This window comes from Bos indicus x Bos taurus, chromosome 25, assembly GCF_003369695.1.
Source record: "Bos indicus x Bos taurus breed Angus x Brahman F1 hybrid chromosome 25, Bos_hybrid_MaternalHap_v2.0, whole genome shotgun sequence".
Lineage (NCBI taxonomy): Eukaryota > Metazoa > Chordata > Mammalia > Artiodactyla > Bovidae > Bos > Bos indicus x Bos taurus.
Window position 1 is genome coordinate 16,451,150 of NC_040100.1, and position 18,325 is coordinate 16,469,474.

Genomic DNA, 18,325 nt, shown 5'->3' on the forward strand with positions numbered 1-18,325 from the left:
ATGCTGGGCTGGAAGAAGCACAAGCTGGAATCAAGATTGCCGGGAGAAATATCAATAACCTCAGATATGCAGATGAGACCACCCTTATGGCAGAAAATGAAGAGGAACTAAAAAGCCTCTTGATGAAAGTGAAAGAGGAGAGTGAAAAAGTTGGCTTAAAACTCAACATTCAGAAAACGAAGATCATGGCATCTGGTCCCAACACTTCATGGGAAATAGATGGGGAAACAGTGGGAACAGTGTCAGACTTTATTTTTTTGGGCTCCAAAATCACTGCAGATGGTGACTGCAGCCATGAAATTAAAAGACACTTACTCCTTGGAAGAAAAGTTATGACCAACCTAGATAGCATATTGAAAAGCAGAGACATTACTTTGCCAACAAAGGTCCATCTAGTCAAGGCTATGGTTTTTCCAGTGGTCATGTATGGATGTGAGAGTTGGACTGTGAAGAAGGCTGAGCGCCGAAGAATTGATGCTTTTGAACTGTGGTGTTGGAGAAGACTCTTGAGAGTCCTTTGAACTGCAAGGAGATCCAACCAGTCCATTCTGAAGGAGATCAGCCCTGGGATTTCTTTGGAAGGAATGATGCTAAAGCTGAAACTCCAGTACTTTGGCCACCTCATGGGAAGAGTTGACTCATTGGAAAAGACTCTGATGCTGGGAGGGATTGGGGGCAGAAGGAGAAGGGGACGACAGAGGATGAGATGGCTGGATGGCATCACTGACTCGATGGATGTGAGTCTGATTGAACTCCAGGAGTTGGTGATGGACAGGGAGGCCTGGCGTGCTGTGATTCATGGGGTCCCAAAGAGTCAGACATGACTGACCGACTGAACTGAACTGAACTGAATTCCTCCCTTGATAGAGTTACACTGCTGAAAGCCATGCTCTCATCTGTCTCTCCTCTTTGCTTTCTCCTGCTTGAGGACTGGCTTTTTACATGAGGGCTTCAGGCACCTCCTATGTAAAAAAACCTACAGTCACTCAGCTTGACCCTGTTCACACCCACTCCTCACCCATTTGAGCAAAACAAAAAGTTTTCTCTTCACCTTGACCTCCTTGGCCTGCAGGTGGGAGATACTGTAACCATTGTATTCACTTTTAATGGTGATTTTCCTTGACACAGACAAAAAGCCATATCTTGACCAGAAGGTGGCATAGTATGCGTGCAATTGAGTAAAGGAAAGGGATGAATTAAACTGACCCTTAACATTTTCCTTTTCTCCCCTCCTCCTAAAACAGGTAACTTTGCGACCCTATGGACTGTTGCCCACCAGTCTCCTCATACACTGTGAAAAAGTCAAATGTTGACAGGATCTAGCATCTGTAATGGAGGAAGTAAAAGTTCTCCAGAATCCCAGCTGAGGATATAACCTTTACAGAGAGTTTGGTACACAACCCCATTGCTCACTCCCCTTTTTTTCAATAATTAAAATAGTTTTTATTATAGAAATAGGACTATAGACATGCTTGGGCAGCAGTCCCTTGGACCCAGGCTTCCCCTGGGTAGAGAGAGTGGGAGGTAGGGACAGAGGGGAGGGTCTCCCTTGGGTATCTAGCCTTGGGCTGGCACCCAGTGGTGGGAGGGGCAGTTCAGTTCAGTTCCTCAGTGTGTCCAACTCTTTGTGACCCCACAGACTGCAGCACGCCAGGCTTCCCTGTCCATCACCAACTCCCGGAGCTTGCTCAAACTCATGTCCATGGAGTTAGTGATGTCATCCAACCACCTCATCCTCTGTCATCCCCTTCTCCTCCTGCCCTCAATCTTTCCCAGCATCAGGGTCTTTTCCAGTGAGTCATTTCTTCTCATCAGGTGGCCAAAGTATTGGAGCTTCAGCTTCAGCGTCAGTCCTTCCAATGAATATTCAGGAATGATTTCCTTTAGGATGGACTGGTTGGATCTCCTTGCAGTCCAAGAGACTCTCAAGAGTCTTCTCTGGTCAGAGGGGCATTAGGTTGCAAATATTTTCTCCCATTTTGAGGGCTGTCTTTACATTTTGTTTATAGTTTTCTTTGCTGTGCTTAAGCTTTTAAGTTTAATTAGGTCCCATTTGTTTTAATTTTCATTACTCTAGAAGGTGGATCAAAAAAGATCTCACTGCCATTTACATCATAGAGTGTCCTATCTTTTCTTCTAAGAGTTTTATGGTATCCTGTCTTCCACTTTCTCTTTAATCTATTTTGAATTCATTTTTATGTATGGTATTAGGGAGTGTTCTGATTTCATTTGTTTACATGTAGCTGAGAGTTGTCTCATTGGAAAAGACTCTGATGCTGGGATGGGTTGGGGGCAGAAAGAGAAGGGGACGACAGAGGATGAGATGGCTGGATGGCATCACTGACTCGATGGACGTGAGTCTGAGTGACCTCCGGGAGTTGGTGATGGACAGGGAGGCCTGGCGTGCTGCGATTCATGGGGTCGCAAAGAGTCAGACACGACTGAGCGACTGAACTGAACTGAACTGATCCAGTTTTAAAAAGACACTTTAAGCAACAGGGTTTGGAAAATCTTTTTTATTTTTTTAATTATTTATTTTGGCTGCACAGGGTCTTCCTTGCTACGTGTGGCCTTTCTTTAGTTGTGGTACAGAGGCTTCACACAGGCCTAGTTGTGCCCCTTAGTATGTGGGATCTGCCCAAACCAGGCATTGAACCCATGTCCCCTGCATTGTCAGGCAGATAACAACTGGAACACCAGGGAAGTTCCTAGAAAACCTTAATTGTCTACACCTGGGTAAGTGTGAGTCATGTATGTTTTCTTTTCTTTATGTCAGAAAATTGTAGACATGCTGAATCATCTTGTACTTGTCAACAGACTTAGAGAGCCAGGCAGTATTAAAAAAACAGCCCTGAACTGGAAGACAGGAGACTATTGTTTCCCAAATCCAGGAGTAGAATTTCCTTGTACTCCAACTCCTTTGGTTAACTAAATGCACTACACTTTCTCCCCTTTCCCCTTCCTGGGACCCTGTTTCACAGCCTCCTGGTCTGACTTCTGCTTATCCTTTCCAAGTCAGCTAACACATGACCTTCTATGGGAATTACCACTCTGGATGAGATCCACCTTGCAGTTTGAATTTGTTTTTCTCTCATTACTTATCACACTGTCTGGTAACAGTAGCTAGTCTACAAACCCACTGAATGTGGGTACCATGTGCCACTTACTTTTATATCCCAGCACCAAACAAGTAACTTGCATACAGTTTGTGTTTTTAATATTTATTTATTTGGCTGTGCTGAGACTTAAATGTGGCACTCAGGATCTTCAATCTTCATTGCCATATTCAAGATCTTTAGTTGCAGCATAGGGACTCTTAGTTGCAGCATGTGGTATCTATATCTAGTTCCCTGACCAGGGATCAAACCCCAGGCCCCATGCACTGGAAGTCTTAGCCACTAGATCACCAGGGAAGTCCCTGGCATGTGGTTAATGCCCTAACATCTGTAGAGCAGAGAATCTTAGTCACTCTGGTCCATACTTCCTCGTTTGCTAAATGGGGTTGGGTTTGCTGATCTCTAGGGAGACTTCCAGTAATAGAATTTCTTATTCTAGAGTTTTCTACTGTTGTTTTATCTGGTCATGTATCTTCTTTACTTACCAAGAGAAATGTCACACCTGTATTATGCTGAAATGAATAACTCATTATCTATATTATTTCAATAGATGTAATGCAAAAATTTGAATTATAGTATACATAATGTTCTGTTAACCTAATATTTTCATTTAATAATGATTTATGGACAGCTTTCTCGTCAAGGCTAGCAATCTAGCTTATTCTTTTTAATGGCTACAGAATATTTCACAGAAGGATGTTGATCAATCACCTACTGATGAACGCTTAAGTTGTTTCCAGTTTTTCATAACTACAAACGAGGCTGGGGGTATTTCTGTAGGAGATTTCTCAGGGTGTATGTGTATTTAACAGTCTTATCAATACTGCATCCATTGGCACTTCCCTGGCAGTCCAGTGGTTGGGACTCTGCGCTTCCAATGCAGGAGGCTCGGGTTCAAACCCTGATTGGGGAGCTAAGGTCCTGCATGTTCGAAGCCAAAATATATATTTATTGAACACTTACTATGTTCTGTATCTTGGAAGAAAAGCTATGACCAACCTAGACAGCATATTAAAAAGCAGAGACATTACTTTACCGGCAAATGTCCATCTAGTCAAAGCTATGGTTTTTCCGGTAGTGTGCGGATGTGAGAGTTGGACCATAAAGAAAGCTGAGCGCTGAAGAATTGATGCTTTTGAATTGCAGTTAGAGAAGACTCTTGAGAGTCCCTTGGACTGCAAGGAGATCCACCCCGTCAATCCTAAAGGAAATCAGTCCTGAATATTCATTGGGAGGACTGATGCTGAAGTTGAAACTCCAATACTTGGCCACCTGATGCGAAGAACTGACTCACTGGAAAAGACCCTGATGCTGGGAAAGATTGAAAGCAAGAAGAGAACGGGACAACAGAGAATGAGATGGTTGGATGGCATCACCAACTTGATAGACATGAGTTTGAGCAAGCTCCAGGAGTTGGTGATGGACGGGGAAGCCTGGTGTCCTACAGTCCAACAGGTCGAAAAGAGCTGGACATGATTGAGTGACTGAACTGAACTGAACTGAATGTTCTTTACCATCTGAGCCACCTAGGTATTGTACTAAATTTTTATGAAAATTGGTCCTTTAATCCTCCCAACAATCCTCCCAGGTAGGTATTGTACTACTATCAATCTCATCTTACAAATGAGGAAACTGAAGAATAGAGAGGTTAAGTAGTTTGTCTAAAGGTACAATTGGTATTAATAGAACCATGCTTTGAACCCAGGAAGTCTCGCTGCAGAGCCTACTCCTTTAACTGCTAACTAAACTTGTGGGGTTGAAGCTGAAGCTCCAATACTTTGGCCACCTGATGCAAAGAGCCAACTCATTGGAAAAGACTCTGATACTGGGAAAGACTGAGGGCAAGAGGAGAAGGGGGCAACAAAGGATGAGATGGTTGGATGGTGTCACTGACTCAATGGACATGAATTTGCGCAAACTCCGGGAGATGGTGAAGGACAGTGAAGCCTGGCATTCTGCAGTCCATGGGATTGCAAAAAGTCAGACACAGCTGAGCGACTGAACAACAGCAACAAAACTAGTGGGGACAAATCATGGAGAAGTAAACAAAGATAGTTTTGATTAGTAATAATTGAATGCCATGGAGAAAGTAAAATGAAAAGGTAGTGTACTGAGAGGTTGTGTGGTATCATGGATAGGAAATGTGCACTGATTTGCTAAAGATGCACCTCCACCAGAGGGCGCCAAACTTCCAGAAGGCGCAATGTGTCATTCCTCTCATCTTGGGTAGCTGGCCTGGTCAAAGGTAGGCACTGTTTGGGAGGAAGGGAAGAAGGAGGAAACCCTGACAGCTGCCTCCATACACACGGCTGTCAAATCTTTGCCAGTGTTTGGTCAGCTGTGCTGACTTAGAATGAGGCCCGGAACTAGGGTCAGACAAACGGTGAGAGGAGCCCTTCACCACTCATCAGTCGTGTGACCTTGAGCAAGTCGCTCTCTAAGTCTCGGTTTCCCTTCTTTGAGTGTTAGTCACTCAGTGGTGCCCGACTCTTTGTGACCCCATGGACTGTAGGCCACCAGGCTCCTCTGTCCGTGGAATTCTCCAGGCAAGAATACTGCAGTGGGTTGCCATTTCCTTCTCCAGGGGATCTTCCCAAGATGGAGATCAAACATGGCTTTCCCACACTGCAGGCAGACTCTTTACCCACTGAGCCACCAGGGAAGCCCTTCCTTCTTTGAAGACTGGGGGAAATAGCAGTGCACCACGCGCGGGTCTGGAGGAAGCCCTCTGGCACATCAGGCCCTGTTGCCTTCTCCCTTGACAGATGAGCCTTCTGAAGCTCAGAGGGGGTTCAAGATCTCTGAGCCGCTAGCTGGGGACTGGCAGCAGAAGTGAATAAGTGAAAGATCGCCCCCTAGAGGCAGCTCGGGAATTTGTGAGCATGTTGGTAGTCACGATGACCTCAGATTGGAGCCAAATAGTTCATCCTGACCAGAATTGTCCCACATTCCGCACGACCTCTGACTATCCTGCTAGACATGCATGAAGGTATTAAAAATAAAACTTTGGAGAAGGAAATGGCAACCCACTCCAGTATTCTTGCCTGGGGAATCCCATGGACTGACAAGCCTGGTGGGCTACAGTCCATAGGGTTGCAAAAAGAGTCAGACACGACTGAGCTGCTAACACACAGACACACACACACTTCTGATCTCATGAAATAACCTAATAAATGAGTCTTTAAAAAAATAAAAATAAAGCTTATTTTAATGACCCGAGCCTAGAGCCTTGTGTTATGCTTCTTGTTGTTCAGTTGCTAAGTTGTGTTGATTCTTTGTGACTCCATGAACTGTAGCCTGCCAGGATCCTCTGTCCATAGGGTTCTCCAGGCAAGAATACTGGAGTGGGTAGCCATCCCCTTCTCCAGGGGTCTTCCCAGATCAGAGATCAAACCCTTGTCTCCTGCACTGGCAGGCGGATTCTTTATCACTGAGCTACCAGGGAAGCCCCCTGTGTCATGCTGGAGGGAATTATTTTGCTACAATGCTTCATGATAAAGCCCACTATTTTGCAAGAACTCCGTATTTCCTAATTTATCCACCTTAATTTGCCTTGGTGTGTTTGCTGTTTGTTTAGTCAGTTAGTTGCATCCAACTCTCTGCGACCCTATGGACTCCTCCAGGCTCCTCCGTCCAGGGATTCTCCAGGCAAGAATACTAGAGAGGGTTGCCATTTCCTTCTCCCCTGTTTGTGTAAGTTACGGTTAAATTCCTCTTTCTCTTATCATCTGGTCTGTTATTATGATCCGCGGGAAACCAGAAGCTAAATCTAATTCTGGCTCAGGCCAGGGAGAAATGCAAGCAAGAGTGTCCCTTCTTGTGCAACAGAGAATGATACTGGGTTATTATAAGGCTGGGGGCGGGGGGGGGGGGGGGGGGGGGGGGGGGGGGGGGGGGGCCGGTGAAGATGGAAGTTTTGGTAATATTGAAATGGAACAATGTTTCAGTTGGCTCACAGCAAAGTGGGAAAGTGAGCAGAGAATTAACACCTAACACCTATCCTGGACTGAGACCACTGAGCTAGAAAAAAAAAAAAGAAAGAAAGGAATGTTGCAGTCTGCTTCCTTCACTGTCTGTAGTGCTTGAGCCTCAGCTAAAGCAACTCAGGGTGTGGCCCCTCTGGGTCAACGGACCCACAGGGTCAGATCCTTCAGGCAAGAGTGGAAATTTCCACTTTCCCCGTTTCTTATCCGATCCCCTTCCTTTAACTCATATTAAATTAGCACAAACATCTGTTTACTTCACAATGGTCTCTACCTCAGTATATCCATGGTTTGAAATATATATTATTTTATTTTCTTTTTAGTAAAGGTTTTATTCTTTTTTAAATCTTTGGCCATGCTGAGTCTTTGTTGCTGTGCAGGCTACTCTCTAGTTGCGGTGCATGGGCTTCTCATGGCGGTGGCTTCTCTTGTTGCAGAGCACGGGCTCTGGAGCACAGGCTCAGTGGTTACAGCGATCGGGCTTAGTTGCTCCGTGGCATGTGGAATCTTCCCGAATCAGGGATGGAACCTGTGTCTCCTGCATTGGCAGGTGGACTCTTTACCACTGAGCCACCAGGAAAGCCCCGTGTATAATTTTATTTTAAATTGATTTCCTTTTATGTCTCTCTTACATTTCAAGGAGGGCATTCGATCCAATTATTTGGAAACTATGTGATCAATTCATACAATGCAGTTTACACTGTAGCAAGTACTTTGCCATCAATTATCTCACTTGATCTTCTCCCCAACTCTAGGTGGAGTCCTAAAGAACCCTCCTCCCAATGCAGGAGGCATGGGTTCAATCCCTGAGTCAGGAAGATCCCCTGGAGGAGGGCATGGCAACTCACTCCAGTATTCTTGCCTGGAGAATCCCCTGGACAGAGGAGCCTGGTGGGCTGCAGTCCATGGGGTTGCAAAGAGTGAGACACAGCTGAAGCGACTTGGCACAAATGCCAAGTCTATGAGGCAGATACAGTTACTATCACCCTCAGTTTACAGAGGAGAAAACACAGGCTCAGAGAGATAAATTGACTTGTCCAGGGTCATACAGGAAGTAGTGGATCAAGGGTTTAAATCCAAGGCATCTGGCTCCAGAATCGGTTTAACCATTCTGCTAGTCTCCCTCTCAGGAGAGGGAGATTACCTAGGGACCCCCAGTTCAGGATGTTAAGGGGGGTTTCCAGGATATTTTTTATATTAAAAAAAAAAAGGAGGGTTGGGTGTGATCAGTGTGAGGATCAGTGACATGACACATGGTGGGTTGTACCCTCTCCTGGATCATTCTTTACTCCATGTTCTGCCACCAGGGTCCTGAATCTGAGCCAGAAGTGGGTGGGGTGGGGCTCAGCTGTGTGGCCATGACCCCCAGCCCAGGAGGGGCACGTGGCAGAGGGCAGAGGGCAGGAGATGGATAAGGAAGCAGTCAGCCAGGTGAGGCCCTCAGTTCCCTTCGGGCCTTGACCACAAGCACTGTTTATGCCCAAACCCTGTCTCTTACCTCCTCCCCTCTGAGGGGCGGGGATCTCCTCCGTGGAAAACTACCCAGCTGGGCGAGCCCCGGTGAGAGAGGAGGCGGCGAAGGGGGCTGGGACTCACGGGACCAGCTCTTCTCCCCCCGCCAGCCCCCAGCCCCCACCCCCACCCCGCTTTCTCTCTCGTGACTGATGCTTACTGGTCTGGGTTCTGGGAAAAGGCCAGATTGCATCAGACCGGGCCTGAGGGGCTGGAGCCAGACTGTGGGCTGAGGAGGAGACTTGGCTTTATAAATTGAGGCCAGTGAACTGGGAGGTGTCAGCAAACCAAACACAAACAAAGCTTTAGAAGACGGGAGAGGGAGAGACAGACAGACAGACATTATGGCCACCTTCCCAAGAGCAGCCAGCCCGTCCAGGCAGCCCCCAGGCCCAGAGGATGAAGATGCCGTCCTAGACGAGTACGACCTCTACAGCCTGGCTCATTCTTACCCGGGTAAGGCCTGGCCCCACCACCTTCCGGATCCTTTCATTTCCAATGCCCACCCTCACAAGCGGACTGAAGCCCACCTCCCCAAACTAGTATCCCTCCTTGGGCTCCTGCCCACTCATCACCCTTCTCCAGCCTGTTTCTTTGACCCCTGGAGTTACCCCCTTCCCCGCAACCCCTCATGCAGTGAGTGCTGTCCTACTCAGCCTTGGGACCTCACACACTTCTAGAATTTTGGAGATCACGAGGAGGGGGGAAGTCCCTCAATCCACAGATGCGGAAGCAGGGACAAAGACTGCCCTAAATCTATATGGTGATGATCCCCGGCCTCCCGACTTTAACCCAAGCTTTTTCCACCCCTGCCCTCCGTACCCCCTGAGCCTCACACCTCTGCCCACCTCACCATGGACTCTCGCCTCATTTCCCAGGAGTGGGAGGCCGGAAAGGTCGCAGCAAGAGAGAAGCCGCCATCAACACCAACCGCCACAGCCCTGGTGGGCATGAGAGGAAGCTGGTGACCAAGCTTCAGAACACGGAGCGGAAAAAGCGAGGGGCACGGCCCTGAGACAGGACTGGAGGTAAGGAGTCAGGGGCCCCCAGCACCTGTACAGGTCTGTCCCTCTGCCTGGTCGGGACAGACCTGAATGTACAAGGTTGGGCGGGGAGGAGGGAGCTAAGAATTGTTGTCTCAGCATAGAATAAAATGAGACGTATGTTTGAGTTGCCTAGCGACCAGAGCAAAAAAGGGAGAAATGGACCCTTTGCAAGTGGAGCAACATTTGATTTACAGACAGGAAAACTGAGGCCCAGAGAGGGTAGGGTCTTTCTCTGGAGTCATGGAGCAATTGAACAGGAGAGGCAGAACTAGAACCCAGGCTTCTGGATTTTTCACCTGCTGCTTTCCTTCCCCCAGATGAGGCCAGAGGACGGACACCCACAGCAATGGAAATAGGACTGAGGAAGAGCCAGCCCCTGGGGGCGGGATCCAGGCCTGCTTGCCCCACCCCAACCCCAGGACTTAACCCCACCTGACTGAGACTCTGGGGGCACCACGGAGGAAGCACCCCCGGCCCCAGAGAAAGGACAAGATGAGAAGCAAGAGGCAGAGCATAGACAGAGGCAGAGTCAAGAAGGTACCTCCCCGCAAAAAGAAAGAAGAAACCGGAGCTCCCCAGGGTGACGGTGACAATAAACAAAGTGTAGCAGCTGACGACTGTCTGTGTTGTGTGTTTTTGTTCTCTCTCTCTTTGTGTGGCTTTTTGGGTGCACACTTCTGCCTGCAAGTGTCTGCATTTGCATGAACCAATGAGAGCATTTTGGTGAGTGTTTGTTTTGGGCTACGTGTCTGGGAGGGGTGTTTCTAATTTTGTATGGGCGTAGAGGTGAGCATTTTTTTTTCTTTTGGTATATATGTGTTTGGGTGAATTTGTTTCTGTGGTTTCTCATGAGGTGTATGAGAATTTCCTCTGTTCTTTGAGATGCTGCCCATGAAACAAGCCCCCTCTTCAGCGCCTCTCCATTTTTAGAACAACAAACTTGCTGTTTATGTCATCTTTGTATCAAACCACCTCTTGAAGTGAGTGTTATTTATTGGTGCCATCTGCAAAATGGCAAAAAGTGGGATTTAAAACATTTAGGGACTTGCCCCAAGTTACTCAGGGCTCAAGGATTCTTATTGTCCTCAAGTGTGAGGTAGGTCCCTTTGCCAAGGGGGCCGCCAGGACAGTGTTCTGGAAAGTGAGGTGAGCAGGAAAATTCTTATCCAGTGTTATCGGTCTTAGAGCCAGACTTCCAGAAAAAATGTGGAGTAAGTAAGAGGCATGCTGGGAGCTGGTAGGGTATGTTGATTGAGAAAGAGACTCAGGCTGCTGTAATGAAGACTCGAACAAAGCAGGATAGAAACTTCTCTCTGTGTCACAAAGCAGTTCCAGGGTTGGTACTCTGGGGTTAAAGTGGCAGCTCCATCGTGTCAAGGATTTCAATTACTTCTGGCTCATTTTTCAGCCACTTTTCAAACATGGCTACCACTCTGCACTCCAACCTAGCTGCTCCAGTACCTGCCATTTCATCTGCATTCAGCTTATGTAAATAGAGTGGGAAAAGGACTGGTGGAGGCCACAATAATATATTTTTAAGGCCATAACCTAAAAGCAGAACAAATTGCATCTGCTCGGAAGTTAAACATATCACTACACCCAACTACAGGAGAGGTTGGGACATGTAGTATATAACTACTTAGCCACGTGCTAGCCCAAACTGGGGGAGAGTTTTATTATTAAAAGAAGTAGGAGAGGGACTTCTCTGGGGTCAAGGGGCTAAGACTCTGTGCTCCCAATGCAGGCAGCTTGGGTTTGATCCATGATCAGGAAACTAGATCCCACGTGCTGCAACTAAGACACAAATAAATATTTAAAAAAGAAGAAGAAGCAGGAGAGAGTGAATATTAGAAGAAACTAGCAAGCAATAAGGGGTACAGGATGGAGAAAACCCCTCGGTCTGGCCCTGAGCATAGCCTTTATCCTTTTCTCCTGTCCACTGCATTTAAACCCTGGGTTGCAAAACTTGGAATCAATTGTTCTCAGGGACCCAAGAATATGAACAAAGGAATAAGGCAGCAGTTGGAGCAGAAACAGATGCACAGCAGATTAAGACCAGCTTGAACCTTTAAGAACCTTTATCCATCAGGCTCCCTTGAGTTGCCTAATAACTCTCCTAGAATCTCTGACCTGAGAAGGACTTTAAAAGATATCTTTCCTGGTGGTGCAGTGACTAAGACTCTGCACTCCCAGTGCAGAGGACCCAGGCTCAATCTCTGGTTGTGGAACTAGATCCCACTTGCCACAACTAAAGGTCCCACGTGCTGTAATGAAGATTGAAGATCCTGTGTGCTGCAGCCAAATAAATTCCTTTTAAAAAGGCATCTAGTCCAACCTTGTCCCCAACTAGGGATGGAGCCAGCACCTCCTGCTTTGGAAGCACAGAGTCAACTGCTGGCCTGCCAGGGAAGCCCCCAGAGTTATTCCTTAATGTGAGCTGAAATCTGACTCTCCTACCTGCCCCTTGAGCAAGCTTCTGTTTTCTGGTCCCTTCTATCTGAGATGCTTTTATTCTCACCAGTCCTGTAAGGCTCAGCTCTTCAAAGTCTTTTCCTATTTGCCCTCAACCACCTGACTGCTTGCCTCCAAGGTAAGCAAGCCTGTGCCCAGAATCTCAGTCATTTTGACATTTAGCTCCTTCAGATTTCCCTTCAAATCCCTCTTTCCATGACAGATTATTTATTCATTCATTTAATACTTATTGGATGCTTACCACATTACCAGGACCTGGTTGAAGGTACGCCCTGGGAGGAGGGACAAACGACCCTTGTAGGATTGGAACCAGGCCTTAGGGTCGGTGTCATTTCTTGGACTCAGGAGTCAAATGGCAGGAGCAGCACTTGGCAGTAGCTCTCTGCCTAGGATAGATCTGATGCGTCAGCTTCAGAAGAGCATAGCAACAGCTCCCATGCATTGGGATACTACTCTTGTGACGCATGTTTTATAGGTACTGCCCCATTTAATCCTCACAATAACTCAGTAGGCATAGTACTATGTGCTCAGTTGCTTACACGTGTTCAACTCTTTGCAATCCCATGGACTGTACCCTACCAGGCTTCTCTGTCCATGGGATTTTCCAGGCAGGACTACTGTTGTGGGTTGCCATTTCCTCCTCCAGGGGATCTTCCTGACCCAGAGATCAAACCTGCATCGCCTGTGTCTCCTGCATTGGCAGGCAGATTCTTTATCACTGAGCCACCTGGGAGCCAGGTAGAGTATTACTGATCCCATTTTACAGACCAGAAAACCAAAGTTTCTGTAAAAGAGAAGTAACTTCATCAAAGTCACACAGGCACAACCTGCAGAAGCTGAGACTTTTAAATCAGGTCTGTCTGATTTTCAAAGCCAGGTTTTTCTCTTTGTGACTACATGCCTGAGACGAACTGACCATGAGGAATCCTAGATGCTAGTTAATTTCTGGTCAATTACTCCGGTCTGAGCCTGTTTCCTTCCTCTGTCAATTGCTGAGACTATCCTGTCTTCTTTCAGCTTCAAAGGAGAAAATAGGCTGGGAAGGGTTGTGTCTCGCTGGGTGTGGGCACTCCCTAGGTAATGGATCCTTTGATCCGCACTTGCCAGGAGGCCCCACACACGACCCCTCATACAACTCCTGGTCCCACCCTTCCCTGGCACAGCCTCTGCTTGGGAGGTTCCAGGAACCAGATAATTCTTGGACTTATAGGATGGGCCTGGGGGGAGTGCAGGAGGGTGGAACTGGCTTACACGCACAGGGGGACTGGGGATCCAATCAGGACAAGAACCCTCCAGAACCTCCCTCTTCCCTTCCACTCCTTTCTTTATCTTCTCCTGCTTGTATGTAATACCTGTTTCCCCAGTTTCTTGGGTTCCTTCTGAGAACTGGAGAGTTGACTGACCTCTCTTTCTCCCTCAGGGGCTTATGGAAATTTCCAGGTAGGTTGCCACACTTCAAAGGATTCCCAGCTCCTTGCAGAGAATCTGGAAAGACGCTGTGGGGCTCTGTATTTGCTTGTCCTTGCCTGTCCACTCCTTTCTCTAAAGGCCAGCACTCAGATATATATATATCTTTTTAATTCAGGATCACCCGAAGTTGATTTTAAATGAGCACTTTAAAGTTTGTTTTTTTTTTAATTTTTTGTTGCTGTGGGCAGCCTTTCTCTAGTTGTGGTACGTGGGCTTCTCATTGCAGTGGCTCCTCCTGTAGCGGAGCACAGGCTTTAGGGTGCAGGGGCTTCAGCAGTTGCCGTACTCACGCTTAGTTGCCCCGCAGCACGTGGGATCTTCCTGGACTAGGGATTGAACTTGTGTCCGCTGCATTGACAGGCAGATTCCTAACCCCTGGATCACCAAGGAAGTTCCACTTTTAAAAAAATTAATTATTTTAAAAATTTATTTGGCTACGCTGGGTCTTAGTTGTGGCTTGTGGGATCTTTTTTAGTTGAGGCACGGGAGATCTAATTTCCTGACCAAGGCTGGAACACGGGCCCTCTGCATAGTGAATGTGGACTCTTAACCGCTGGACTGCCAGGGAAGTCCCTCAAGTAGCATTTTTTTTAAAGTGGTTCTATTAATAATAATAACAGTCCTAGTCCTAGATACTGTTATTGATGAACTGTCTCAGGGTTTTCCCAGCTTTGCCTTTCACGGTTTTATGATTTCTGCCTTATGGGCATTCAAGCTACACCATTATTTACTAAGCATTTAAAAAATTACCTTCTTACTTTTTTACTCAAATATATTTAAAAGGAAAGTACATAACTTTCAAAAATGGAAGCCCACAATCACTTGTCATAGTTAGAAAATAACTGTAAAAAGAAATACCTAACCATAATTTTAAGTCCACCTGGGTACTACCTATGACAACTTTGTGTATTGAGTCATAAGTGTCCACTCTTGGAGGAAAAATATCAGTTGTTCACGGACCAGACACTGTGCCAGGAACTTTGCATACATGGGAGACCGCCTCATTGTAATCACCCGGAAATTGAAGAAAATACTGATTCCTGGCTCCTTCCCCCTGAGATTCTGATTTCATTGGCCTGGAGTGCAGCTTGGGCACTGGGACTTTGAACAGTGAGTCAGAAAGAGAAAAACAAATATGATCTACTAATGCATATATGTGGAATCTAGAAAAATGGTGCAGATGAACCTATTGGCAGGGCAGGAATAAATATGCAGACGTAGAGAATGAACGTGTGGACATGGGTCGGGGGAAAGAGGAGGTGGGAAGAACTGAGAGATTGGAATTGACATAAAGACACTGCTATGTGTGAAACATAGCTAGTGGGAACCTGTTGTATGGCACAGAGAGCTCAGCTCCATGCTGTGAGGACCTAGATGCGTGTGATGAGGGTGGAGAGGGAGGTTCAAGATGGAGGGGATATATGTATATGTAGTGCCAATTCACTTTGTTGTACAGCAGAAACTAACAGAACATTGTAAATCAACTCTACCCCAATTAAAAAAAAAAGATTCAAACATGCAGTGAAGTTTGAGAACTGTATTTACCAAAGATGATCATAGCCAGATCCCACCCCACAAGCTCTTCTGACAGTACGACCTTGATGTTCCCTCCATCAACTGGGGGATATAGGACTCTTTTCCTTCCGAACACACAAGGACCTCTGTGACCGCCATGACTGATAGACTGTGGTGGAAGTGGTATTTCCTGAAACACCAAGTGCTTGTACCTTGTTGTTGGCGGTTCTTGGACCCCAGCCACCCTGTTGTGAGGAAGTTCAAGATAGCCCACGTGAAAGTCAACATAGAAAGTCACGTGTTATTAGTGGTCTGACTTCTGGTGCGGCGGAAGTCCCAGCTGAAAGCTGTCTCCAGCCTCCAGACATGTGAGTGAAGGGAGCCTACAGAGGGTAGGGTCATCTTCAGCAACTGAATCTTCTCAGGTGAGGCCTGAGATATAGTGCAGTAGAGACAAGCCACCTCCAACTCCTGATCCACAGAATATCTGGGTGCATAACCAAATAGCTGTTTGTAACCATTATGTTTGGGGATGGTTTGTTGTTAGACCAGCCTTACTTAGAGTTTCCCCAGATCCATTCCAGATCCTGCCTAAAAACTTGGCTGTGACCTGGGACACGTGATTATTTACCCTGTATCTTAATTTTCTCTACTGCAAACATTCACCTCCCAGAATGGTGTGATGTGTTTTTTTGTTTGTTTGATTGATTGATTTTTGGCCAAGCCTTGAGAGTTTGGGGATCCTAGTTCCCCCACCAGGGATGGAACCCGTGGCCCCTGCAGTGGAAGCATGGAGTCTTAACCACTGAATCACCAGGAAGTCACCAGAATTGTGCTTTTATTGTTGTTTTTTCTTTTGCTGCTTGAGGGACCTTAGTTCCCTGACCAGGGACTGAACACTGGCCCCTGGCAACAGAAGCAGTGAAAGCATGGAGTCCTAACCACTGGGCCACCCAGGGAATACCCACCTCCTGAAATGGTTTGAGGATGCAAGGAAACTGTTTTTCAAGCACTTCATAGGGCACCCAAAAAAGATCTTAAGAAGGCAGCAGAGTGACAGCTGACATCATGGGCTCCGGGCCCAGACTGTCAGTTCAAGTCCCAGCTCGCTCACCATCTCTGTCTGATCTTGGTCCAGTTATTTGACCTTTCTATGCCTCCATTTCCCCATATGGGAAGTAAGAGTGCTGACAACATTCAACATAGCATTATGGCTGTGACTGGGTTAATGTGAAATACATAGTAAACATCATGTGAGTGAGCTATTAAAACAAGGGAACAGCCAACGTAGCTCAGGTGTGCAAGAAATGAGATCTGAATTGCTATTTCCTGTTCCCTTTCTGCCGGCGGCAGGTCTTTGAAGGGGTCAGTTTGCCATTTTTTCCACTTCTTTTCCCAGGGCTCCCCAGGAGCAGAGTTGAGAAGCGGCATGAATTCTCTTGGCCTTGACATCCCCTGGGTACATTGGAATCCGCCAAGACGTCCCCCCTCTGCCTTCCTGTCCTTTCTGTCTGTTCTTTACTATCAGCCACACAGCGCCTGCTCTTGTCTGTGTTCTCTGGGCCACCTCCCGCAGCCTTTGCGTCACGCTGGGGTGCAGGGGCACTGCCAGGGTCTGTCCACCTGGAAAATGGGGTACAGTTCCTTCCATACCTCAGATCTCACCCAACTCTTCAGAACAGCGTGGTCAGAAGAATCCTTTCTCAAGGACATGTCTGTTCTAAGATCTCCCTCTGTCCTTTCCAAATTGCCTCCTTCTTCCTTAACTTGGGGAGTATTTTATTTTATCTTTGGCTGTGCTGGGTCTTCACTGTGGCACACAGGGTTCTCTGTGTGCTATAGCACGTGGGCTTAGTTGCCCCATGGCATAGCAGATCTTAGTTCCCTGACCAGGGATCAAACCCGTATCCCCTGCATTGGAAGGTGGGTTCTTAATCACTGGACCACCAGGGAAGTATTTTAAAATTTTCCCACTCCCCACCCCATCCACCCTGCTCTTGTGTCCTCATGATTCTCTGTGCCTTGAGTCCCCGGTGTTAGTAGCTTAGTCATGTCTGACTCTTTGCGACCCCATGGACTGCAGCCCGAAAGGCTCCTCTGTCTGTGGGATTCTCCAGGGGAAAAGAGTGGATTGTCATTCTCTTCTCCAGGGGATCTTCCCGATTCAGGGATCGAACCCGGGTATCCTGCATTGCAGGCAGATTCTTTACCATCTGAGCCACCAGGGTTCCACCAGGAGTCCCCTAAGGCTGTTGAAGTAAAAAGGAAACTTCAATGACATCCCTTCCCTGTAGCCATGAAAGTCCACACTGATTAAACAGTGATGGGATGAGCATAAAAAGAAGAGGAAGAAAACTCCACCTGGGTTAGTAGAAAAGAAATGTCTACAATCGCAGTGACTTTTATTATCACAGTGAATATTTACCAAAGTCCTGTGGGAGGGAAAAGATCTGGGTCATGCGTTCACCAACTGTCACGGGCTGAGCCAGGAGGAGACCAGGTGTGCTAACACCCACACCCAAGCTTTCTAGAGAATTCTGTGGTCTTCAGGGAGCCCAGGGAGAGCAAGCTAAGAAGCAAGGGCACCTCACTCCCCCGAGGCCCTGTGCAAGCAGCCAGCCTGAAGAGAGGAGACTGCTCCCCAGAGGCTGGACCAGGAATCCAGGTCTCAGCCAACCAGAAGCACTTTCTTTTCTTTGTAAAACAAGGTTCTTTTTGCTTCTCCGAGAACAAAAGCAGCTGATGCTGTGGAGGCGCTATGGTAAAGAAACTGCCTGCCAATGAAGGAGACCGGGAGAAATGGATTTGATCCCTGGGTGAGGAAGATCCCCTGGAGGAGGGCACAGCAACCCATTCCAGTATTCTTGCCTGGCGAATCCCATGGACCAAGGAGCCTGGTGGGCTATAGTCCATGGGGCTGCAAAGAGTCGGACATGACTGAGCACTGACTTAGCACACACCCACGCTGTGGAATCAGAAGATGACTCCTCACCTCTTGTTCTGTCCTCTTGAGTGAACACATTCTCCTTCCAACTTTAGCAAAACACTGGAGTTATAAAATTAAGCACTTTGTGAAATGTTTGCACCAGCTCTATGCAGCCTCGCCCTGTTATCTCTCTTTTGGAGAACAGTTGGGAGAGTTGTTAACTACTTAAGGAAAGATTTATTCCTCAGCAGATATTTCCTGAGCCAGAGAATATTCTAAAAGATA

The 18,325-nt window shown here is 47.1% G+C and overlaps 1 protein-coding gene across 1 annotated transcript; it reads left to right on the top strand.

Moving 5' to 3' along the window:
• Positions 1 to 8,604: 8,604 nt before the first annotated feature.
• Positions 8,605 to 10,271, top strand: NUPR1 (nuclear protein 1, transcriptional regulator). The gene is made up of 3 exons (XM_027527589.1): positions 8,605 to 9,067; positions 9,490 to 9,639; positions 9,975 to 10,271. The coding sequence occupies exons 1-2, from the start codon at positions 8,956 to 8,958 to the stop codon at positions 9,624 to 9,626; spliced, it is 249 nt and encodes an 82-aa protein (XP_027383390.1). The 5' UTR covers positions 8,605 to 8,955; the 3' UTR covers positions 9,627 to 9,639; positions 9,975 to 10,271.
• Positions 10,272 to 18,325: the final 8,054 nt, after the last annotated feature.